We start from the raw sequence: 25,333 nt of genomic DNA on the forward strand, positions 1-25,333 counted from the left end.
CACAGTGCCTATAAAAACTATTCACACCCTTCCCCCCCACCCCCCAGAAGTTTTCATGTTTTATTGTTTTACAACAGTGAATCACAGTGAATTTCATTTGGCTTTTTTGACACTGACCACAGAAAAAGTGATCAAAATGAAAACAGATCTCTTACAAAGTGATCAAATGAATTGCAAATAGAAAACACAAAATAATTGATTAAGTGTTCACCCCCTCCTCCCCCTTTAAAATGATACACCAAATCATCACTAGTGTAGCCAATAGGTTTTAGAAGTCACATAATTAGTTAAACGGAGATCTGGTTTTGGAGACCCGTGTGTAGTCCAGGTGTATCAATTGATTGTAGTAAAAATACACCTGTATCTGGAAGATCCAACTGCTGCTGAGTCAGTATTATGGCAAATACTACACCATGAAGACAAAAGTTCAAGTGCAACCCATCCAATCTGTACAGATCATAAGACCATAAGATATAGTAGTTGATGTAGGCCATTTGGCTCTGTCATTCAATCATGGGCTGATCCAATTCTTCCAGTCATCCCTACTCCCCTGCTTTCTCCCCATGTCCTTTGATGCCCTGGCTAATCAAGAACCTATCTATCTCTGCCTTAAAAGCACCCAATGAGTTGGCCACCACAGCCGCTCATGGCAACAAATTCCACAGATTTACCACCCTCTAAAATAACGTCAATGCATCTCTGTTCTAAATGGACGTCTTTCAATCCCATGCCCTCTTGTCCTGGACTCCCCTGCCATGGGAAATAACTCTGTCATATCTAATCTGTCAGGCCTTTTAACATTCGAAATGTTTCTACAAGATCTCCCCGCATTCTCCTGAACCCCAGGGAATACAGCCCAAGAGCTGCCAGACAATTCTCATACAGTAACCCTTTCATTCCTGGAATCATTCTCGTGAATCTCCTCTGAACCATCTCCAATGTGAGTATATCCTTTCTAAAATAAAGAGCCCAAACTGCACACAATACTCCAAGTGTGGTCTCACAAGTGCCTTATTGAGCCTCAACATCACATCCCTGCTCTTATATTCCATACCTCTAGAATGAATGCCAAGACTTCATTTACCTTCCTCACCGCCAATTCAACCTGGAGGTTAATCTTTAGGGTCTCCTGCACAACCACTCCCAAGACCCTTTGCATGTCTGCATTTTGAATTCTCTCCCCATCTAAATAATAGTCTGCCCATTTATCTCTTTCAAAGTGCATGACCATACACTTTCCAACATTGTATTTTATTTACCACTTCTTTGCCCATTCCCCTAAACTATTTAAGGCTCTCTGTTTCCTTAACACTACCTGCTCCTCTATCTAACTTTGCTTCAGAGGTTTGATCGAGGCACGACTACACAAGCATGTGGACATCAGCGAATTAGACCAGCGGGAAGAGTTTAAAAGGAAGCCAGCTTTATAGAGCAGGCAGAATAGAGATAGAGAGAGAAGGAGGGCTTTGGTTCAAAGGGACTTTGGCGATAACGGGTCGAAGCGAGGTAAGCCACTTGCGAGGAATAGAAACAGGAAGCATGTCTGTGAGGCCAGTGTTCTGTACAGGTGTCCCCCGCTTTTCGAATGTTCGCTTTACGAAACCTCACTGTTACGAAAGACCTACATTAGTTCTCAGTTTTTGCTAACAGAAGGTGTTTTCACTGTTACGAAGAAAGGGAGCGCGTGGGGAAAATCAGTGCGCGATAAAAAAAAAGCAACGCGTGCCCCAAGCAGCCACTCCTCCCCTGGATTCAGAACGGCATTCTCGCTGGCATTGCTTAAACGCGTGCCTGTGAGCAGCCGCTTGCAAGATGAGTTCTAAGGTATCGGAAAAGCCTAAAGGAGCTCATAAGGGTGTTACACTTAGAGTAAAACTAGACATAATTAAGCATTTCGATTGTGGTGAACGAAGTAAGGACAAAGTGAGTTTGCCTTGTGGAAGTTGATGAAGATGATGTTGAAGAGGTTTTGGAATCCCATGACCAAGAACTGATAGATGAAAAGCTCATACAATTGGAAGAGGAAAGGATAACAATCGAAACCAAATTCTGAAGCGAACGCGAAGTCGTCCAGGAACTGAACATGAAAAAACTATGTGAGATTTTCGCTGCAATGATAAAGTACAACTTTAATTTTGAAAGGGTATGTCGGTTTAGGGCATATTTGCAAGATGGTTTGAGTGCTTACAAAGAACTGTATGATAGAAAAATGCGCAAGGCTAAGCAGTCAAGCAAGCCTTCCACATCAGCCACAGCAGACGACGAACCTCAACCTTCGATATCGAGGCGGGCAGTCATAGGAGAAGATGACCTGGCTGCCCTGATGGAAACAGACGATGATGAGATGACACCCCAATGTCCCACCACCCCAAACCCCGATGACTCAGTCTAACACACCATCATCAGTATGCTCGGCAAGCTGTCTTCCTGGTTCCCGTAAGTGATACTACACTGTACATACATTATTTCTACTTTATATCGGCTGTGTATTCTTATGTGTTATTTGGTATGATTTGGCAGCTTCATAGCTTAAAGGTTACTGGAGAGAGTGTTTTTGCCAACAGTGCTTGCGTGAGATTTTCTTCCGAGAGCACCTGCGTGAGATTTTCGCTACGGAGAACAGTGCCGGCAATGATTGTGGAAAAGTGTTTCTACTTTATACAGGTTGTGTATTTATCATATCATTCCTGCTTTTACTATATGTTACTGTTATTTTAGGTTTTATGTGTTATTTGGCATGATTTGGTAGGTTATTTTTGGGTCTGCGAACTCTCAAAATTTTCCCATATAAATAAATGGTAATTGCTTCTTCGCTTTACGACATTCCGGCTTACGAACCGTTTCATAGGAACGCTCTACCTTCGGATGGCTGGGGAAATCTATACTGGGTGTCAGATGTGGGACGTCCAGGAAACTCCTGGCCTCCCGAACAACCACATCTGTGCCAGGTGCATCGAGCTGCAGCTCCTTTGGGACCAGTTTAGGGAACTGGAGATGCAGCTTGATGACTTTCGTCTGGTCAGGGAGAGTGAGGTGGTGACAGAGGGGAGCTATAGGAAAGTAGTCACACCAGGGCCTTGGGAGACAGATAAGTAGGTCACAGTCAGGAGAGAGAAGGGCAAGGGTCAGATACTGGAGAAAACCCCTGTGGCTGACCTCTGAACAATAAGTACTCTTGTTTGAGTACTGTTGGGGGTGGGGAATCCTATCTGGGGGAAGTAACAGTGATTGCGCCTCTGGCACAGAGTCTGGCCCTGTGGTTCAGAAGGGTAGGGAAAGGAAGAGGATGGCAGCAGTGATAGGGGACTCTATAGTTAGGGGGGAGGGTCAGACAGGCGATTCTGTTGATGCAGGAAAGAAACATGGATGGTAGTTTACCTCCCAGGTGCCAGGGTCCAGGATGATTCAAATCGCTTCCACAATATCTTGAAGTGGGAAGTGAACTGCCGGAGGTTGTAGTACATATTACTACCAATGACATAGGCAGGAAAAGGGAGGAGGTCCTGAAAACAGACTACAGGGAGTTGGGAAGGAAGTTGACAAGCAGGACCTCAAAAAGGTAGTAATTTTGGGATTACTGCCTGTGCCACACGACAGTGAGCAGAGGAATAGAGTGAGGTGAAGGATAAGTGTGTGGCTGAGGGATTGGAGCAGGCAGCAGGGATTCAGATTTCTGGATCATTGGGTCCTCTTTCGGGATAGGCATGACCTGTACAAAAAGGACGTGTTGCACTTGAATCTGAGGGGGATCAATATCCTGGCAGGAAGGTTTGCTAAGGCTATTGGGGAGAGTTTAAACTAGAATTGCTGGGGGGTAGGAACTGAACTGAACAGGCAGAGGAAAGGGCGGTTGGCTCACAAAAAGAGAAAGCTTGGAGACAGTGCGAGAGGGAGGATAAGCAGGTGATAAGAGAAGGGATGTGCTCAGACTGATGGTTTGAGGTGTGACTATTTTAATGCAAGGAGTATCATGAACAGAGCAGATGAGCTTACAGCGTGGATCAGTACTTGGACTATGATGTTGTGGCCATTACAGAGACTTGGATGGCTCAGGGGCAGGAATGGCTACTTAGAGTGCCAGGCTTTAGATGTTTCAGAAAGGACAGGGAAGGCGACAAAAGAGGTGGGGGCGTGGCACTGCTGATTGAGATAGAGTCACAGCTGCTGAAAGCCCCAAGGCATTCTACAAATATATGAAGATAAAGAGGATAAGACATGTGAGAACAGGACCAATCAAGTGTGACAGTGGAAAAGTGTGTATGGAAGTGGAGGAGATAGCTGAGGTACTTAATGAACACTTTGATTCAGTACTCACTATGGAAAAGGATTGTAGGGATGACTTACAGCGGATTGAAAAGCTTGAGTATATAGACATTAAGAAAGAGGATGTGCTGGAGCTTTTGGAAAGCATCAAATTGGATAAGTCTCCGGGATGGGATGAGATGTATCCCAGGCTACAGTGGAGGGCGAGGGAGGAGATTGCTGAGCCTCTGGCAATGATCTTTGCATTATCATTGGGGATGGAAGAGGTTCCGGGGGATTAGAAGGTTGAAGACATTGTTCCCTTATTCAAGAGAGGGAATAGAGATAGTCCAGGAAATTATAGACCAGTGAGTCTTACTTCCGTGGTTGGTAAGTTGATGGAAAAGATCTTGAGAGGCTGGGTTTATGAACATTTTGAGAGGCATGATATGATAAGGAATAGTCAGCATGGCTTTGTCAAAAACAGTTTGTGCTTTACCAGCCTAACTGAATTTTTTGAGGATGTGACTAAACACATTGATGAAGGTAGAGCAGGTCACATTCTGCATGGAGGTCGGAGACCAGTGGTGTGTGTCAGCGATCTATTCTGGGACCCCTTCTCTTCGTGAATTTTACAAATGACCTGGATGTGGGAGTGGAGGGATAGGTTAGTAAATTTTCTGATGACACAAGTTGGGGATGTTGTGGATAGTGTGGAGGACTGTCAGAGGTTACAGCGGAATATCGATAGGATGCAAGTCTGGGCTGAGAAGTGGCAGATGGAGTTCAACCCAGTGAGGTAGTTCATTTTGGTAGGTCAAATATGACCGCAGAATATAATATTAATGGTAATACTCTTGGCAGTGTTGAGGATCAGAGGGATCTTGGTGTCCAAGTCCATAGGGTACTCCTTCACTACAGGAAGGATGTGGAATGAGAAGGAGGAAGAGCAGTGCGCCTGCGCGTGCGCAGCCCTCCAGTGAAAAATGATATCGTATCTGTTAAATAGGGGCCGTGGACAATTCTGATTTGATGGAGAATAGACGTGAAAGCACAGAGGAACATCTGGAGAAATTTCTGAAACGCTCGTTCGCTGCTGTCGTTACTGCGTGGTCGGGAATCTTTTGGAGGGTGGGCCTCAAAATCCCCGGCTTTGCCTGCTGTTGACGACCGAGGTTGAGGTTGAATCGTTCGGACAGAGATGGCGCTCAGTACTCTGTGTCGGAGGGCTGACCAGAGCTCGAAGTTTTTGGATGACTCAGAATCAGACTATGGTCGGCATGGCAGGGAGAGTTCTTCCTTCTCCCGTCTGTGTGAGATGTGGGACATTTGAGAGACTGAACTTTTACCGTGCTCATGGACTTCTTCATCAAGTTATGGTATTGTTGCACAGTTGTAACTATATGTTATAATTATGTGGTTTTGTCAGTTTTTTCAGTCTTGGTCTGTCCTGTGTTTTGTGATATCACACCGGAGGAAATATTGTATCATTTCTTAATGCATGCATTACTAAATGACAATAAAAGAGGACTACGGGTCTTCATAATCTAAAACTATAGAAAGGGTGCAGAGAAGATTTAGAAGGATGTGGTCGGTATTGGGAAACATGCCTTTTGAGAATAGATTGAGTGAACTTGGCCTTTTCTCCTAGGAGCGACAGTGGATGAGAGGTGACCTGATAGAGGTGTACAAGATGAAGAGAGGTATTGATTGTGTTGATAGTCAGAGGCTATTCCCCCCACTGCTGAAATGGCCATCACAAGAAGGCACAATTTTAAGGTGCTTGGAAGTAGGTAAAGAGGAGATGTCAGGGGTAAGTTTTTTTAAAAAACAGAGTGGTGAGTGCATGGAATGGGCTGCCAGTGAAGGTGGTGGAGGCAGATACGATCGGGTCTTTTAAGAGACGGATAGGTACATGGAGTTTAGAAAAATAGATGGCTATGGGTAACCCTAGGTAATTTGTCAAGTAAGTAAATGGTCGGTACAGCATTGTGGGCCAAAGGGCCTGTATTGTGCTGTAGGTTTTCTATGTTTCTAACATCGGCAAATTTAACCACAAACCCATTCATCCCATAGTTGCCGACCTCTGTGGAACTCCACTGGTAACCAGCAGCCAGCCAGAATAGGATCCCCTTATTCGCACTCGCTGTTTTCTGCCGATCAGCCAATGCTCCACCCATGCTACTAACTCCCTGTAATTCCAGGGGCTCTTATCTTGCGAAGCAACCTCCTGTGCAGCACCTTGTCAAAGGCATTCTGAAAATTGAAGTACACCACATCTACTGCATTTCCTTTGTCTACCCGCTTGTAGTTTCCTCAAAAAATTGCAGTCAGTTAGGCAGGCAGGATTTTCCTTTCAGGAAACCATGCTGGCTTTGGCCTATCTTGTCATGTGCCTCCTGATACACCGTAATCTCATCCCTAACAATCGATTCCAACAACTTTCCAACCACTGATGTCAGGCTAACAGGTCTATAGTTTCCTTTCTGCTGCCTCCCACCCTTCTTAAATAGCAGAATAACATTTGCAACTTCCCAGTCATCCATTCTTCCACAATCTCAACAGCTACTTACTACAGAACCCAAGGGTGCATTCCATCAGGTTCAAGAGATTTATCCACCCTCAGACCATTAAGCTTCCTGAGCAGCTTCTCAGTCGTAATTTTCACTGCACAAACTTCACTTCCCTGACATTCTTGAATGTCCAGTGTACTGCAGATGTCTTCCACTGTGAAGACTGACGCAAAATACGCATTCAGTTCCTCTGCCTTCTCTGCGTCTCTCATTACAATATCTCCAGCATCATTTTCTATTGGTCCTATATCTAGCCCTCAACTCTCTTTAACCCTTTATATACTTAAAAAAGCTTTCAGTGTCCAATATGTCTCCATCTCTATGAAGTTTTTCCTTTGACTTCTACTTGCCTCCAAAATATTTTTTCTTTCTACCTCTTCTTCTGATGTGATCTATACAAAGCTTCCCTTGATGGCTTTGTTAATACTTAATCATGCAAGTTTTACATGAACTTTCATCTAGAGGGAGCAAACTGACTCCTCATCCATGGAAGATCTCCACTGAATGAGCATTAGCAAACCCAAAAGGCACCAAAAACTACCCATGGCACTCATCCAGCAACTGCAGTTTACTTCCTCCAACTCTTATCGACTGTTGGCCTTATGTTGTTTGATATCACATCAACAAGGGAGAAGAGTGTTCTTTTTTTAAAATATAATTTCTATTGAGTTTTCAAAGTAAATACAAAAGAAAAAAAAATATACCCTCCCGATATATACTACTACCTAAAGAGAAAAGAAAAAAAAAGAGGAAAAAAAGGACCGCCTGAATATTGGAAGGTTTCCACATGCTCCATGGGATTAAAAATAAATTTAATATATATTTGTTACTTTCCCCAAGGAACCAAGATCTTTATCATATCTAAACATTACTTAGCTTCTCAACTCTCATAGTTCCCTGGGGAATTTCTTTGAACTTCACCATGTTGCTATGTGTTTCCCTCCCAATCATCCAGGCAAAAAAAGAGATGAGATACAAAAAAAGAAAAAACAAAATACCCCCCGACTAATGTTGTGAATGAAAAGCTACACAACCCTACCCCCTTCTATTTTGCCGGTCGTGGCAATTGCCACATTTGCACACATGAATAACGTAGCGATTGGTCAGTGTTTCTTCCAGCTCCCCCGTAACAAAAAATTGTATATATATATAAAAAAGAAATTAATGTCATTATTCCCAGCTAGTATTCCTCAAATTTTAACCTTTCTTCCCCTCCCTCATATAATTAATAATATATTTATGTATTCATCTGCCTAAAAATCCAACAGGCCTATTCCTTAATCCAGTCTTCATCTTCAATCCATCTTGCTCCCCTGGGTTTGTTCTTGTATCTGGTGAATATTCAAAGAATCTCGCACAAACTCCTCCGCTTTCCAGTAACCATCAAAAAATCTTTTTTCTCCACCAGTCAAAAAAATCTTCAAGGCTGCAGGATAACACAATATAAATTGATAACCGTGATCCCATAGGGCTTTTTTCACTGGATTAATTTCTTCCATTTCTTCAAAAGTTCATAACTTATGTCAGGGTAGAAAAAAATTTTCTTCCCTTCTATGATCAGTGGCCCTTTTCTCTTCTTTGCAGCTTGGGCAGCCGCCTGTAGAATCTTTTCTTTGTCCTGAAATCTTAAGAATTTTATTAAAATTGATCGTGGATATTGGTCATCTTGTGGTTTTGGTCTTAGAACTCTATGTACCCGCTCAATTTCAATTGATCGGTCTTCCTCTTTCATTTGCAAGGTTTTCGGGATGCATCTTTGAAAAAATTCTATTGGATTATCTCCCTCTATACCTTCTTTAAGACCAACAATTTTAATATTATTACGTCTACTAAAATTTTCCAACACGTCCACTTTCTCCAAGAGTCGATTTCTTTCTGCGTTCCAGATGAGCACATCATTTTCTGTTTTTTCCACACTATCGTTAATACGCTTCATGGTTCTTTCCATCTTCTGAAGTTTCTTATCCATTTTATCCTGTCTTTTCGTAGCTTTATCATAGCACATCTTCACGTCCCTAAGCTCTGTTCTTAATTTTCTTAGTTCAGCCGTTAATTGCAATAAAGCCTCTCTTATGTCTCCGTCGTCTCCTTTACTTCCAGTCTTTTCCATTTCTTCCTCCTCTTCTTCATCTGTATTCTCTGCGGAATCCAATTCTGACTCTGAGTCACTTTCAGTTGCAGTGGCCATCAGTTCTTGTAGTTTAAGTTGTGTCGATTTGCGCATGCGTACTTCTTTGCGCATGCGTATTTACGGCATCTTCTTCCGAGAGACCGCTACGGCCGCCATTGCTCCCTGTTCTTCTACACCAGAGATAAAATGCGTCTCCTCCGAAGGAGATCCAATCTGAATCCGAGGCTCCATCGCTGCAGTAGGCCCTTTTTTCTTCCCATCTCGCGGCAACTTCACAACAACAGACTTCTTATGTTGCGGTTTACGAGGCATATCGTAGAGTAATCTTACGAAGTTTATAAGTAGTTTTCGGAAAGTATTTATTAACTTTACTTTGTTTAAACAGTACTTTGCTGATTTTTTACGGGAGAGCTGGATTTACACATCTCAATCCCACGTCATCATGTGACGCCCCCCCAAGGGAGAAGAGTGTTGATTAATATTGCGTCTGTCTAGAGGTCACTCTTATCCTTGGGTAGATTATTAAAGTTATCTTCTCCTCTGCCGCTGGTTAGGGCGGCGTATGGAGTGTTGGCCTTCATTGGTTGGGGATTGAATTCAAGAACCATGAGGTATTGTTGCAAGTCTATAAATTTCTGGTTAGACCATAGTTAAAATAGTGTGTTCAGTTCTGGTTGCATACATATATGAAGGATGTAAAAGCTTTAGAGAGGGTGCAGAGGAGCTTTACCAGGATGCTGCCTGGATTAGAGAACATGTTATATGAGGTTGGGTTGAGCAAACTAGGGCTTTTCTCTTTGCAGTGAAGGAAGATGAGAGGTGACTTGATAAAGGTGTACAACATGGTAATAGGCATAGATAGTGTGGACAGCCAAAGACTTATTTCCCCAGGGTGGAAAAGGCTAATATGAGGAGGGCATGACTAAGGTGTTTGGTGGGAAGTACAGAGGTAGGTTTTTACCCCCCTCCCCACAGAGTGGTAAGTACATGGCACACGGTGCCAGGGGTGATGTTAGAGGCAGATATATAGATATATCAGAGACATTTCAGAATCTCTTAGGTAGGTACAAGAGGACTAGAATGTAAAGGCAAGGATGTAATGCTGAAGCTATATAAGAGATTGGTCACATCGCACTTGGAATATCACGAGCAGTTTTGGTCCCCTTAACTAAAAAATAGACCTGCTGGCATTGGAGAGAGTCCAGAGGAGGTTCATGTGAATTATCCCAGAAATTAAAGTACTAATGTATGACAAGCTGTGATGGTTTTAGGCCTGTACTCGCAGAAGTTTAGAAGAATTGGGGGGGGGGGGGGGTAGGGAAATCTCATTGAAACCAACCGAATATTGAAAGGTATAGATAGAGTGGACAGGGAGAGGATGTTTCCTGTAGTAAGAGTCTAGGACCAGAGGGCACAGCCCGTAACCTTTCATGCCCTGATTACACAAGAACCTATCAACTTCTGCTTTAAATATACTGAATGACTTGGCCTCCACAGCCGTACATGGCAGTGAATTCTACAGATTCAGCATCCTTTGGCTAAATAAATTCCTCTTCACTTCTGTTCTAAAGTGGAAGCTGATAGGTTCTTGTGTAGTCAGGGCATCAAAGTTTACAGGGAGAAGGCAGGAGAATGAAGTTAAGAGAGTTAATAAATCAGCCATGATAGAATGATGGAGCAGACTCTATGAGCAAAATGGCCTAATTCTACTCCTAGGTCTTATGGTTTATAAAAGAAAAATGAAGGGCTATGAGGGAGAAAAGGGTTAATCTTGGAGTAGGTTAACAGTTCAGCACAACCTCATGGCCTATACTGCCTATGCTCCATATTCTACCTTTGATTCATAAATTGTCATATTATAAATTCTATCGCAACAAACTTAAATCTGATCTATTCTCAAAGCTTTAAGAAATATGCTCAGGTCATGGTTTGTAGTTGAAGAAGTTTCAGATTGTGACCTAACAGCATATTTAAGTATGTTCAGCATCTGCTAGCCATGACATTAATTGAAGCATACTGCACCACACACCAAGGCAATAACCTGCATTCTTTATATACATGCTTCAGCAGAAAAGCAAAGAAAAGGTGAGCTTACCTTCTATAAAGGGGAGAACGAAGAAAAAACAAGGAAAATGGTAAAAATAAGATCTTTGTAATGATCAAAGAAGAAAAAGAATGTAAAAGAGAATGTATGAAACATGCAATTTTTGACCACAAAATGGAGAAGATAGTTTACATCAAGGTCTGTGTAAAAATTCTAATTTTGTTCAGTAACCCTTGTAACAAATATAAAAATGTAACAAGTAAATCAGAAAGTTTGTATAATTTTAAATTCATTCGTTATGGTTCAGTTGAGCAATGAATACCAAAAGGAAAAGTATATACTGTCTGTCTAAGAGAGGCATTTCTTCTTTTATGGACATGCTTACAATATTGTGATGATGTGGTAATATGTTACATTTTGCTACAGTATTAGGTGAATAAATAAGGCTCAAAACTACTTTTTGTTTGTGGTCCAATTAAATAATAAAAACTGAATAACTGGCACTTAAATATTTTAAGAAAGTGAAAGATGATAAATGAAAAATTACATTACAGATCTACATTGTAAACACTCCATGGTAGGTGCACACATATTACAATTACCAGAAATTAATTAACCTATTAAGAACATGATGCAAATTAATATTGTACTTTAATAGAAAAATAAATAAAAATCTTCACTTTTTTTTAAATAAAGCTTTCTACTATATATCTTCAGGATTTTCAAACTTACCTTACTGGCCCAAGCATCTTCATCCCAAGACGTCAGCTGCAACACACGAATTATCTCATTGATTTCAGTGCTCATTTTCTCCACAGTGAAGTTACGGTTCTTTAAAGCTTCTTCCACTCCCTGGCTTTTAAATTGTTTTGTGGTCACAAAAATCTTTATAGCTGTATAAAAAATATTTAAACAATATTTAATGCAATTCAACAATAAATACAGCCCAATAAATTCAGACATAAACACACCTACACACCATCTGTATTGCAGAAAAATGAACAACTTTGATGGCATCTCAAACTATAATTTTCAATAACTGCAACTCCACACTGCTATACCTCAAGGAATTATTAAAATAATATACATTTGATTTAGGGCAAAAAGAAAATCAATTCAATTCTGAAACCAGAAGTCAAAGCCACATGGCCTCAAAGAGATAGATTTGAAGACCGGAATTTTAAGGCTACACTGGAGGGATGGAAAGCATAAAAAACAATCAAAGTTGAATACATTTTCAAAATCTATTCACGCTGAGGCAGTTTGATAGATAGACCAGCTCAAATACATTTCCAGGAACTTGGCTATTATCAAAATGAGAAAAAAGTATTTACCTGAAATGAGTACAGGAAGAAGTTCTTTCACAGTGTTCATAGAATTCACCAGCATTACCCTGTGCTCTTGATGAGTTAGTTCCTGTTGTCTTTCATCAATCATTTTAGCCATTTTAGTCATTCCTTAATTCACCGTGCCATGAAGATACAAAAATTACAATTGATACATATAATAAAAAAAAGCAACTATATTTAGACATGCTAAGAACAAGGGGAACTAGAAGGATGTAGGGTCTGTTAAAAACAAAAAAAAATATGAAAAGTTGAAATGATTATGAAAGAACCATGTTTGACAAATTTACTGTTTTATTTGAGAAAGTATTTGAAACAAGGGAGAATTGATGATATAACACGAATTGGAAAAAAAAGGAAGATCGATCGACCGACATGAAACAAAGGAAGAAAAAGTGGATTCCACCCCACCCCCAGGATAGTGGGTATTGACTGGTAGGATATCGCAGGGATCAGCACTTGGGCCCTAGCTTGTCACTATATATCCGTCAATGATTTGAATGAGGTACCCAACTATAATGTTTATATGTTTGCTAATAACATGACACTACATAGAATTATGAGTTGTGAGAGGACACCAAGAAAATTCAATCTAATTAGATAAAGCGAATGGCCAAATATGTGACTGCTACAGTAATGGATAAATATCTTGTTTATTTCACAAATCATTTTAGCCATTCCTTAATCCATGAAAAAAAGGCAAGAGTATTTTTTTAAATGTTGATAGTTTCAGAAATATTAATGTACAGAGGGAACTGGGTGTCATTGTACTTTAGCCACTCAAAACAAACACACAGTTGCACCCAACAATTAAAGTGATATTTTAGCCTTCGTTCCAACTAGTTTTCAGCATGACAGCAAGGATGTTTTATAACAAATGTACCACACATGGAGAACTGAATACTGTTGTGATTACCTTAATCAAGAAAATGTATACTCGCTATGGAGGGAGAGCATCAAAAGTACACCAGACTGATTTCTGAATGTCAGGATTCCCCCAAGAGGGGTGATTGTATCAACTGGGCCTGTATTCACTCGAGTTTAGTAAAATAAGAGATGATTTCAATGACATGTACAATATTCTGACAGCAGCATACAAAGTCCAGGAGGAACTCAGTAGCTCAGGCAGCATCTATAGAGGGGAATGGACAGCTGATGTTTCAGGTCAAGATCCTTTGTTTCAGCTCAGATTCTGAGAGGAATAGACAGACTGGATGCAGACAAAATTTTGTCCCTCACTATGCCTAGATCAAGAGGTCAGAATCTTAGGATATGGGGCAAGACATTTAACTACTGAGATCAGGAGAAATGTCTTCACACAGTAATGGAATTCTCTACAGAAAGTACAAGAGAAAGAGTAAGAGCAGGGACATGACACTGAGTTACAGGATCATTCATGACTACGTTGAAAAGATGAGCAGCTTTAGAGTGACAGTTTCACTTCTGCTTTCTACTTCCATAGGTATTCTCATAATTAAAGTACAAAGGACACATTAAATGCTCAAATACATATTGTGACTGCCAGTGTACTAAAAAACAACTTAATTGGTTTTCCAAGAATATGTAATACTAAATATACATGCTGATCACTTAATACCCATCCATGCTACACATGTATGCTTCTGATGATAGAGATGTAAACTGGAACTTAAGAAATAACTGTACAATTTTCTTCTTCCCACATGCAGGCAGGGAGGTTTGCTAAGGCTATAGAGGAAAGTTTAAACTAGAATTGCTGGGGGGTGGGAACCGAGCTGATGAGCCAGAGGAAGGGGCAGTTGGCTCACAAATAGAGAAAGCTTGTAGGCAGTGTGAGAGGAAGGATAGGCAGGTGATAGAGAAGGGATGCGCTCAGACTGATGGTTTGAGATGTGCCTATTTCAATGCAAGGAGTATCATGAACAAAGCAGATGAGCTTACAGCGTGGATCAGTACTTGGAGCTATGTTGTTGTGGCCATTACAGAGACTTGGATGGCTCAGGGGCAGGAATGGTTAGAGTGCCAGGCTTTAGATATTTCAGAAAGGACAGGGAGGGAGACAAAAGAGGTGGAGGCATGGCACTGCTGATCAGAGATAGTGTCAAGACTGCAAAAAAAAGAAGGTAGTCATAGAGGGATTGACTACCAAGTCTCTGTGAGTGGAAGTTAGAAAAAGGAAGGGTTCAATAACTCTACTGGGTGTTTTTATAGACCACCCATTAGTAACAGGGACATCGAGGAGTAGATAGGGAGACAGATTCTGGAACAGTGCAATAATAACAGAGTTGTTGTGATGGAAGATTTTAATTTCCTTAACATTAATTGTCATCTCCCTACAGCAAGAGGTTTAGATGGGCTGGAGTTTGTTTGCTGTGTTCAGGAAGGTTTTCTGACACAATATGCATATAAACCTAGAAGAGGAAAGGCTGTACTTGATCTGGTATTGGGAAATGAACCTGGTCAAGTGTCAGGTCTCTCAGTGGGAGAGCACTTTGGAGGTAGTGATCACAATTGTATCTCCTTTACCACAGCATTGGAGAGGGATAGGAGTAGACAAGTTAGGAAAATGTTTAATTGCAGTAAGGGGAAATATGAAGCCATCAGGCAGGAACCTGGAAGCATAAATTGGGAGATATCCTCAGGGAAATGTATGGCAAAAATGTGGCAAATGTTCAGTGGATATTTGTGTACCATTCTGCATAGGTACGTTCCAATGAGACACGGAAAGGATGGTAAGATACAGGAACCATGGTGTACAAAGTCAAGAAGAAAAGCTTACGAAAGATTCCAAAAAAAAAACTAGGTAATGATAGAAATCTAGAAAATTATAAGGCTAGCAGGAAGGAGCTTAAGAATGAAATTAGGAGAGCCAGAAAGGGCCATGGGAAGGCCTTGGCGAGCAGGGTTAAGGAAAACCCCAAGGCATTCTATAAGTATATGAAGAGCAAGAGGATAAGATGTGAGAGAATAGGACCAATCAAGTATTTCAGCAGAAAAGTGTATATGGAACTGGAGGAGATGGCAGAGGTACTTAATGAATACTTGACTTCAGTATTCACTATGGAAAAGGAGCTTGGCAATCGTAGGGATGACTTAAAGTGGACTGAAAAGCTTGAGCATATAAACATTAAGAAAGAGGATGTGCTGGAGACTTGGAAAGCATCAAGTAGGATAATTTACTGGGACCGGATAAGATACACCCCAGGCTATTATGGGAGGTGAAGGAGGAGATTGCTGAGCCTCTGGCAATGATCTTCGCATCATCAGTGGGTTCAGGAGAAGTTCCGGAGGATTGGAGTGTTGCAGATGTTATTCCCTTATTCAAGAAAGGGAGTGGGTATAGCCCAGAAAATTATAGACCAGTGAGTCCTACTTCAGTCGATGGAGAAAATTCTGAGAGGCAGGATTTATGAACATTTGGAGAGACATAATAGGAATAGTCAGCATGGCTTTGTCAAAGGCAGGTCGTACCTGACAAGCCTGATTGAATTTTCTGAGGATGTAACTAAACACATTGATAAAGGTAGAGCCGTAGATGTAGTGTATATGGATTTCAACAATGCATTTGATAAGGTACCCCATGCAAGGCTTATTGATAAAGTAAGGAGGCATGAGATCCAAAGGTGACCTTGCTTTCTGAATCCAGAATTGGCTTGCCCAAAGAAGGCAAAGAATGGTTGTAGATGGGTCATATTCTGCATGGAGGTCGGTGACCAGTGGTGTACCTCAGAGATCTGTTCTAGGACCCATTCTCTATGTGATTTTTATAAATGACCTGGATGAGGAAGTGGAGGGATGGGTTAGTAGATCTGCTGATGACACAAAAGGTTGGGGGTGTTGTGGATAGTGTGCAGGGCTGTCAGAGGTTACAGCAGGACATCGACAGAATGCAAAACTGGGCTGAGAAGTGGCAGATGGAGTTCAACCCAGATAAGTATGAGGTGGTTCATTTTGGTAGGTCAAATATGATGGCAGAATATAGTATTAATGGTAATACTCTTGGCAGTGTTGAGGATCAGAGGGATCTTTGGGTTCGAGTACGTGGGACACTCAAAGCTGCTGCGCAGGTTGACTATGTGGTTAAGGTGGTATACAGTGTATTGGCCTTCATCAACCATGAGATTGAATTCAAGAGCTGAGAGGTAATGTTACAGCTATGTAGGACCCTGGTCAGACCTCACTTAGAGTACTGTGCCGAGTTCTGGTCACCTCACTACAGGAAGGATGTGAAAACTATAGAAAGATTGCAGAGGAGATTTACAAGGATGGCGCCTGGATTGGGGAGCATGCCTTATGAAAATAGGTTGAGTGAACTCGGCTTTTTCTCCTTAGAGCGGCAGAGGATGAGAGGTGACCTGACAGAGGTGTATAAGTTGATGAGAGGCACTGATCGTGTGGATAGGTAGAGGCTTTTTCCCGGGGCTGAAATGACTAGCATGAGAGGGCACAGTTTTAAGGTGCTTGGAAGTAGGTACAGAGGAGGTGTCAGGGGTAAGTTTAAATTTTATACACAGAGAGTGGTGACTGCCGGCAACACTGGTGGAGGCAGATACAATAGGGTCTTTTAAGAGACTCTTGGATAGATACATGGAGCTTAGAAAAATAGAGGGCTATGGGTAAACCTAGGTAATTTCTAAAGTACGTACATGTTCGATAAAGCATTGTGGCCGACCGGCCTGGATTGTGCTGTAGGTTTCTATGTTTCTAAACCATAAAAGTCTGTCTGAAAATATTGTTGCAATGCAGCTCAGTTTACCTTTGTTATATAACAAACACCCAAAGAAATTGAATTCCTCACCTGGACCCAAATTTTTAGTATAGGTCACCAAATCCTCCATTGTTTCTACCACTTCAGCAACTGTGAGGTATTCCAAAATACCTTTGCATACACGAATTATTTTACGGACCTGTGATAAAATGGTTATAATAAAAACATTTTAAAAAATCTATATTTGGTGTAAGATTCATACAAGTTATAAGTATTGCAACAGATTTACTCTATGCGTTTTCGTTACCTGCACGCTAAACTCTCTTCTTGACCAACATTGCCCATAGCAGTCTTCCAATGGGAACCTGGCTCCTTGCACGTCAGGGATAGGGACAGCAAAGTACAAAAGGGCTTTTACTGACGCATGAATAGCTGCAGTGACAGTAATGAAACTAGCTTTCTGACGAATAAAAGTGCTATTTAACATTGAATGCTTATGAAAGAATTCCACAACCTGCCAGGAATTTTCCAATAACACAGCATTTTTAAAACACCAGAGATTCTGCAGATGCTGGACATCTAGAGCAACACACAGATTGAAAAAAAGTATTTTTAAAGTGTAATAAAAATTTTATGTAAAGCAAATTACATCGATAAAACCCCCTTTACTTTCTCCTAGAAGCACTCTTCTCCAATTGTTTACAACTGGCTTGCTCAATCACTGAATCGTGGCTGAAGGATGGTTGTAGTTGGGAGCTGAATGTTATATCAGAGGGATAGGAAGGTAGGCAGATAGGGTGCTGTGGCTCGACTGGTAAAGAATGGCAACAAATCAGTAGAAAGATGTGACATAGGAACACTAGATGTTGAATCTTTGTGGGCTGAGTTGAGAAACTGCAAGGACGTTGATGGCAGTTATACACTGGCCTCCCAACAGTGGCTGGGAGGTGAACCACAGGTTACAACAGGAAATAGAAAAGGCGAGTCAAAAGGGCAATATTATGGTAATGGATCTCAAGCGGGTGAGTTTGTTGAATGCCCAAGAGATGGCTTTTTACAGCAGTTTGTCATTGAGCCTACTAGAGGATCAGCTATACTGGATTGGGTGTTATGTAATGAACCAGAGGCAATTAGGGAGCTTAAGGTAAAAGAACCCTTAGGAGGCAGTGATCACAATATGGTTGTGTTCAACTTGAAAGTTGATAGGGAGAAAGTAAAGTCTTATGTAGCAGTATTCCAGTGGAGTAAGGGAAATTACAATGCTATGAGAGAGGAGTTCGCCAACGTAAATTGAAAGGATCTGCTGGCAGGGGTGTCAGCAGAGAAGCATTGGCGTGCATTTCTGAGAAAAATGAGGAAGGTGCAGGCCATGTGTATTCTGAAAATGAAGAAATACTTAAATGGTAAAATAATACAACCATGGCTAACAAGATAGGTCAAAGCTATTGTAAAAGCAAAAGAAAGGGCATACAACAAAGCAAAAATTAGTGGGAGGATAGAACATCAGAACACAAGAAATAGGAGCAGGAGTAGGCCATCTGGCCCATCCAGCCTGCCCCACCATTCAATAAGATCATGGCTGATCTGTCTGTAAACTCAGCTCCATCTATCTGCCTTTTCCCCATAACCCTTAGTTCCCCTATTATGTGAAAATCTATCTAACTGTATCTTAAATATATTTAGTGAAGAAGCCTCAACTGCTTCCCTGGGCAGAGAATTCCACAGATTCACCACTCTCTGGGAAAAACAGTTTCTCCTCATCTCCATCCTAAATCTTCTACCCTGAACCTTGAGGCAATGTTCCCTAGTTCTAGTCTTACCTACCAATGGAAACAACTTTCCTACTTCTATCTTATCTATCCCTTTCAAAATTTTGTATGTTTCTACAAGATCTCCTCTCATTTTTCTGAATTCCAGAGAGTATAGTCCCAGGTGACTCAATCATTCCTCATAGGTTAACCCCTTCATCTCTGGAATCAACCCGGTGAACCTCCTCTTCACTGCCTCCGAAGCCAGTATATCCTTCCTCAAGTATGCAGACCAGAACTGCACACAGTACTTCAGGTGCGGCCTCACCAGTACCCTGTATAGTTGCTGCATGACCTCCCTGCTCTTGAATTCAATCCCTCTAGTAATGAAGGCCAACATTCCGTTTGCCTTCTTAATAACCTGTTGTACCTGCAAGCCAACTTTTGGCGATTCATGAACGAGCACTCCCAAGTCCCTCAGCACAACAGCATGCTGCAATCTTCCACCATTTAAATAATAATCTGCTCTTCTATTATTCCTTCCAAAGTGGATGATTTCGCATTTACCAACTTTGTATTCCATCTGCCAGACCTTGGCCCACTCACTTAACCCATCTATATCCCTCTGCAGACTCTCCACATCCTCTGTACAATTTGCTTTTCCACTCAGTTTAGTGTCATCAGCAAATTTTGCTACACCACACTCAGTCCCCTCTTCTAAATCATCAATGTAAATGGTAAAACAGCTGCGGGCCCAGCACCGACCCCTGCAGCACCCCATTTACCACTGACTGCCAACTGGAGAAACACCCATTTATACCAACTCTCTGCCTTCTATTGGTTAACCAATCCATTATCCATGCCAATACACTTCCTCCGACTCCATGCATCCGTATCTTATTTATAAGTCTCTTGTGCGGCACCTTATCGAATGCCTTCTGGGAATCCAAGTATACGACATCCATCTGTTCCCCTCTATCCACTGCACTCATTATGTCCTCAAAGAACTCCAGTAAGTTTGTCCAACAGGACCTGCCCTTTCTGAATCCATGCTGCTTCTGTCTAATGGAACCACTCCTTTCTAAATGTTTTGCTATTTCTTCCTTAATGACAGTTTCAAGTATTTTCCCGACTACAGATTTTAAGCTACCTGACCTGTAGTTGCCCGTCTTTTGCCTACATCCTTTTTTAAAAAGTGGCGTGACATTTGCTGTCTTCCAATCTGCCGGGACCTGCCCAGAGTCTAGAGAGTCTAGATTACCAATGCGTCTACTATAACCTCCGCCAATTCCTTCAGCACCCTGGGATGCATCCCATCAGGACCAGGGGACTTATCTACCTTCAGGCCCTCTAGTTTTCCCATCACTATCACTTTAGTGACAGTGATTTTATCGAGGTCCTCATCTCCCATTTCGGTCATAATATCCTTCTTTGGCATATTAGACGTGTCTTCCACTGTGAAGACTGTCACAAAATAGCTGTTCAATGCCTCAGCCATTTCGTTATCACCCAATATCAATTTCTCCTTCTCATCTTCCAAGGGACCTTCATTGACTTTAGTCACCCTCTTCAGCTTTATATATTTATAAGAACTTTTGCTATCTGTTTTTATATTTTGTGCTAATTTACTTTCATACTCTGTCTTCCCTTTCCTTATTTCTTGTTTAGACATTCTTTGTTACTTTTTAAAGTTTTCCCAATCCTCCAGTCTCCCACTACTCCTTGTCACTTTTGTACACATGAGCTTTTAATTTGATACTATCTTTTATTTCCATAGAAACCATAGAAATCATAAAAAAAACTACAGCACAGAAACAGGCCTTTTGGCCCTTCTTTGCTGTGCCAAACTGTTTTCTGCCTAGTCCCACTGACCTGCACACGGACCATATCCCTCCATACACCTCCCATCCATGTATCTGTCCAATTTATTCTTAAATGTTAAAAAAGAACCCATATTTACCACCTCGTCTGGCAGCTCATTCCATACTCCCACCACTGTGTGTGTGAAGAAGCCCCCACTAATGTTCCCTTCAAACTTTTCCCCCCTCACACTTAACCCATGTCCTCTGGTTTTTTTCTCCCCTTGCGTCAGTGGAAAAAGCCTGCTTGCACTCACTCTGTCTATACCCATCATAATGTCATATACCTCTATCAAATTTCCCCTCATTCTTCTACGCTCCAGGGAATAAAGTCCTAACCTATTCAACCTTTCTCTGTAACTGAGTTTCTCAAGTCCCGGCAATATCCTTGTAAACCTTCTCTGCACTCTTTCAACCTTATTAATATCTTTCCTGTAATTTGGTGACCAAAACTGAACACAATACTCCAGATTCGGCCTCACCAATGCCTTATACAACCTCATCATAACATTCCAGCTCTTATACTCAATACTTCAATTAATAAAGGCCAATGTACCAAAAGCTCTCTTTACGACCCTATCTCCCTGTGACGACACTTTTAGGGAATTTTGTATCTGTATTCCCAGATCCCTCTATTCTACTGCACTCCTCAGTGCCCTACGATTTACCTTGTATGTTCTACCTTGGTTTGTCCTTCCAAAGTGCAATACCTCACACTTGTCTGTATTAAACTCCATCTGCCATTTTTCAGCCCATTTTTCCAGCTGGTCCAAGTCCCTTTGCAGGCTCTGAAAACCTTCCTCACTGTCCACTACACCTCCAATCTTTATATCATCAGCAAATTTACTGATCAAATTTACCACATTATCATCCAGATCATTGATATAGATGACAAATAACAATGGACCCAGCACTTATCCCTGTGGTACACCAGTAGTCACAGGCTTCCACTCGGAGAAGCAATTCTCTACTACCACTCTTTAGTTTCTTCCATTGAGCCAATGTCTAATCCAATTTACCACTTCTCCATGTATAGCTAGCAACTGAATTTTCCTCACTAACCTCCCATGCGGGACCTTGTCAAAGGCCTTATTGAAGTCCATGTAGACAACATCCACTGCCTTCCCTTCATCCACTGTCCTGGTAACCTCCTTGAAAAACTCCAATAGATTGGTCAAACATGATCTACCATGCACAAAGCGATGTTGACTCTCCCTAATAAGTCCCTGTCTATCCAAATGCTTGTAGATTCTGTCTCTTAGTACTCCCTCCAATAACTTACCCACTACTGACGTCAAACTTACCGGCCTATAATTTCCCGGATTACTTTTCGATCCTTTTTTAAACAATGGAACAACATGAGCCACTCTCCAATCCTCCGGCACCTCACCCGTAGACACCGACATTTTAAATATATCTGCCAGTGCCCCTGCAACTTCAACACTAGTCTCCTTCAAGGTCCGAGGGATAACCCTGTCAAGTCCTGGGGATTTATCCACTTTAATTTGCCTCAAGATAGCAAGCACCTCCTCCTTTTCAATCCGTACAGTTTCCATGATCTCACTACTTGTTTCCTCTAATTCCATAGACTTCATGCCAGTTTCCTTAGTAAATACAGACGCAAAAAACCCATTTAAGATCTCCTCCATTTCTTTTGGTTCCGCTCATAGCCAACCACTCTGATCTTCAAGAGGACCAATTTTATCCCTTACAATCCTTTTACTCTTAATATACCCCTGTAAAAGCTCTTTGGATTATCCTTCACTTTGACTGCCAAGGCAACCTCACGTCTTCTTTTAGCCCTCCTGATTTCTTTCTTAAGTATTTTCTTGCACTTTTTATACTCCTCAAGCACCTTATTTACTCTCTGTTTCCTATAAATGTCATACAATTCTCTCTTCTTCTTTATCAGTTAGTTATTTTAGTTAGATTTCCTTAGTTATCCAAGGCTGGCTCTCCCCAAACTTACTGTCCTTACTTTTGACTGGAATATACTTTTATTGAGCACTGTGAAAAATCTCTTTGAAAGTATTCCACTGTTCCTCAACTGTCCTACCAAATAGCCTGTGCTCCCAATCCACATTAGCCAAGTTCTCCCTCACCCTGTTGTAATCTCCCTTGTTCAAGCATAATACACTAGTTTTAGATCTATTTCATCCTCTATCTGTATGCGAAATTCAATCATACTGTGATCACTCTTTCCAAGAGGATCCCCGACTACAAGATCATTAATCTTACCTGCCTCATTGCACAGAGAATTGGGAAGTTTTTAAAAATCTACAGAGAGCAACTAAAAAAATGATTAGAAGGGAAAAGATGAAATATAAAAGCAAGCTAGCAAATAATATCAAAGCAGAAAGTAAAAGTTTTTTTTCAATGTTAAAAATAAAAGAGAAATGAGAGTGGATATTGGACCACTGGAAAATGAGGCTGGAGAAATAATAACAGGGCGATGGCTGATGAACTAAATGAGTATTTTGCATCAGCCTTCACTGTGGAAGGCACTATGAGTATGCCTGATGTTGTAGTTTGTGAAGGAAAAGAAGTGGATGCAGTTACTATTACAAGAGAGAAGGAACTCAAAATGCTGAAGGACCTAAAAATACACAAGTCACCTGGAACAGAAGAACTGCATCCTAGGGTTCTGAAAGAGGTAGCGTTAAACATTGTGGTGGCAGAAATCATCTTTCAAAAATCATTGGACTCTGGCATGGTGCCAGAAGACTAGAAAATTGTAAATGCTACTCCACTCTTTAAGAAAGGAGGAAGGCAGCAGAAAGGAAATTATAGACCAGTTAGCCTGACCTCAGTGGTTGGGAAGATGTTAGAGTCAACTGTGAAGGATGAGGTGATGGAGTACTTGGTGACACAGGACAAGATAGGACAAAATCAGCATGGTTCCCTTCAGGGAAAATCCTGCCTGATGAACCTGTTGGAATTCTTTGAGATGACAAGTAGGATAGATAAAGGGGATGCAGCGGATGTTGTATATCTGGACTTTCAGAAGGCCTTTGACGAGGTGCTACACACGAGGCTGTTTACCAAGTTAAGAGCCCATGGTATTACAGGAAAGTTTTTGGCATTGTTAGAGCATTGGCTGACTGGTAGCAGGCAGCGAGTGGAAATAAAAGGATTTTTGGTTGGCTGCCAGTGACTAGAGGTGTTCCACAGGGATCGTTGTTGGGACTACTTCTTTCTATGCTGTATGTAAATGATTTAGATGATGGAATAGATGGCTTTGTTGCCAAGTTTGCAGATGATACGAAGAATGGTGAGGGGCAGGTAGTGTTGAGGAAACAGGTAGGATGCAGAAGGACTTCGACATATTAGGAGAATGGGCAAGAGAATGGCAAATGAAATACAATGTTGGAAAATGCATGACCATGCACTTTGGTAGTAGAATTAAATGTGCGGACTATTTTCTAAATGGGGAGAAAACCCAGGAATCTCAGATGTAGAGGAACTTGGGAGTCCTTGTGCAGAACACCCTGAAGGTTAACTTGCAGGTTGAGTCGGTGGTGAGGAAGGCAAATGCCATGTTTGCATTCATTTCAAGAGGTCAAGAATACAAGAGCAAGGATGTGATGCTGAGGCTTTATAAAGGCACTGGTGAGGCCTCACCTTGAGTATTGTGAACAGTTTTGGGCCCACTGTGCTCAATTCTGGTTGCCTCACTACAGGAAGGACGTGGAAACCATAGAAAGGGTGCAGACGAGATTTACAAGGATGTTGCTTGGATTGGGGAGCTTGCCTTATGAGAATAGGTTGAGTGAACTCAGCCTTTTCTCCTTGGAGCGATGGAGGATGAGAGGTGACCTGATAGAGGTGTACAAGATGATAATGAGAGGCATTGATCTTGTGGACAGTCAAGAGGCTTTTTCCCAGGGCTGAAATGACCAGCACGAGAGGGCACAGTTTTAAGGTGCTTGGAAGTAGGTACAGAGGAGATGTCGGGGTAAGTTGTTGTTGTTGTTTTTTTTTAAAAACAGAGAGTGGTAAGTGCGTGGAATGGGCTGCCAGCAGTGGAGGCAGAAACGATAGGGTCTAATAAGAGACTCCTGGATGGCTACATGGAGCTTAGAAAAATAGAGGGCTATCGGTAAACCTTGGTAGTAAGGGCATGTTCGGCACAGCTTTGTGGGCCGAAGGGCCTGTATTGTGCTGTAGGTTTTCTATGTTTCATCTTAGAAAAGATGTGCTGGCATTGGAGAGGTTCCAGGGGAGGTTCACAAAGGTGATTCCAGGAATTAAAGGGCTAACATACGAGTAACATTTGATGGCTCTGGGTCTGTACTCGCTGGAATTCAGAAGGATAAGGGAGGATCTTATTGAAACCTTTCAAATGTCGAAAGGCCGAGACAGAGTATACGTGGAAAGGATGTTTCCCATGGTGGAAGAGTCTAGGACAAGAGGGCACAGCCTCAGGATAGAGGAGCGCCCTTTCAAGACGGAGATGCAGAGAAATTTCTTTAGCCAAAGGGTGGCAAATTTATGGTATTTGTTGCCACACACAGCTATGGAGGCCAGGTCGTTGGGTGTATTTAAGGCAGAGATTGATACGTTCTTGATTGGTTATGGGGAGAAGGCTGGGAACTAGGGTTGAGGAGGAGATAGAGAAAAAAAAATGATCAGCTATGATTGAATGCCGGAGCAGATTTGATGGGCCAGATGGCCTAATTCTGCTTATGGTTATTTACCTCAGC

At 41.6% G+C, this 25,333-nt stretch overlaps 1 protein-coding gene across 2 annotated transcripts in view; it reads right to left on the reverse strand.

Moving 5' to 3' along the window:
- Positions 1-25,333, reverse strand: part of LOC140212228 (vinculin) — a 284,348-nt gene that overhangs the window by 161,986 nt on the left and 97,029 nt on the right. For both annotated transcript variants that reach the window (XM_072282957.1, XM_072282956.1), the window contains exons 4-6: positions 17,114-17,222; positions 12,325-12,447; positions 11,723-11,883 (exon numbers count right to left, since the gene is read on the reverse strand). In XM_072282957.1, coding sequence (XP_072139058.1) covers positions 11,723-11,883; positions 12,325-12,447; positions 17,114-17,222 — 393 coding nt within the window. The remainder of the gene's footprint in view (positions 1-11,722; positions 11,884-12,324; positions 12,448-17,113; positions 17,223-25,333) is intronic.

Source organism: Mobula birostris, chromosome 18, assembly GCF_030028105.1.
Source record: "Mobula birostris isolate sMobBir1 chromosome 18, sMobBir1.hap1, whole genome shotgun sequence".
NCBI lineage: Eukaryota > Metazoa > Chordata > Chondrichthyes > Myliobatiformes > Myliobatidae > Mobula > Mobula birostris.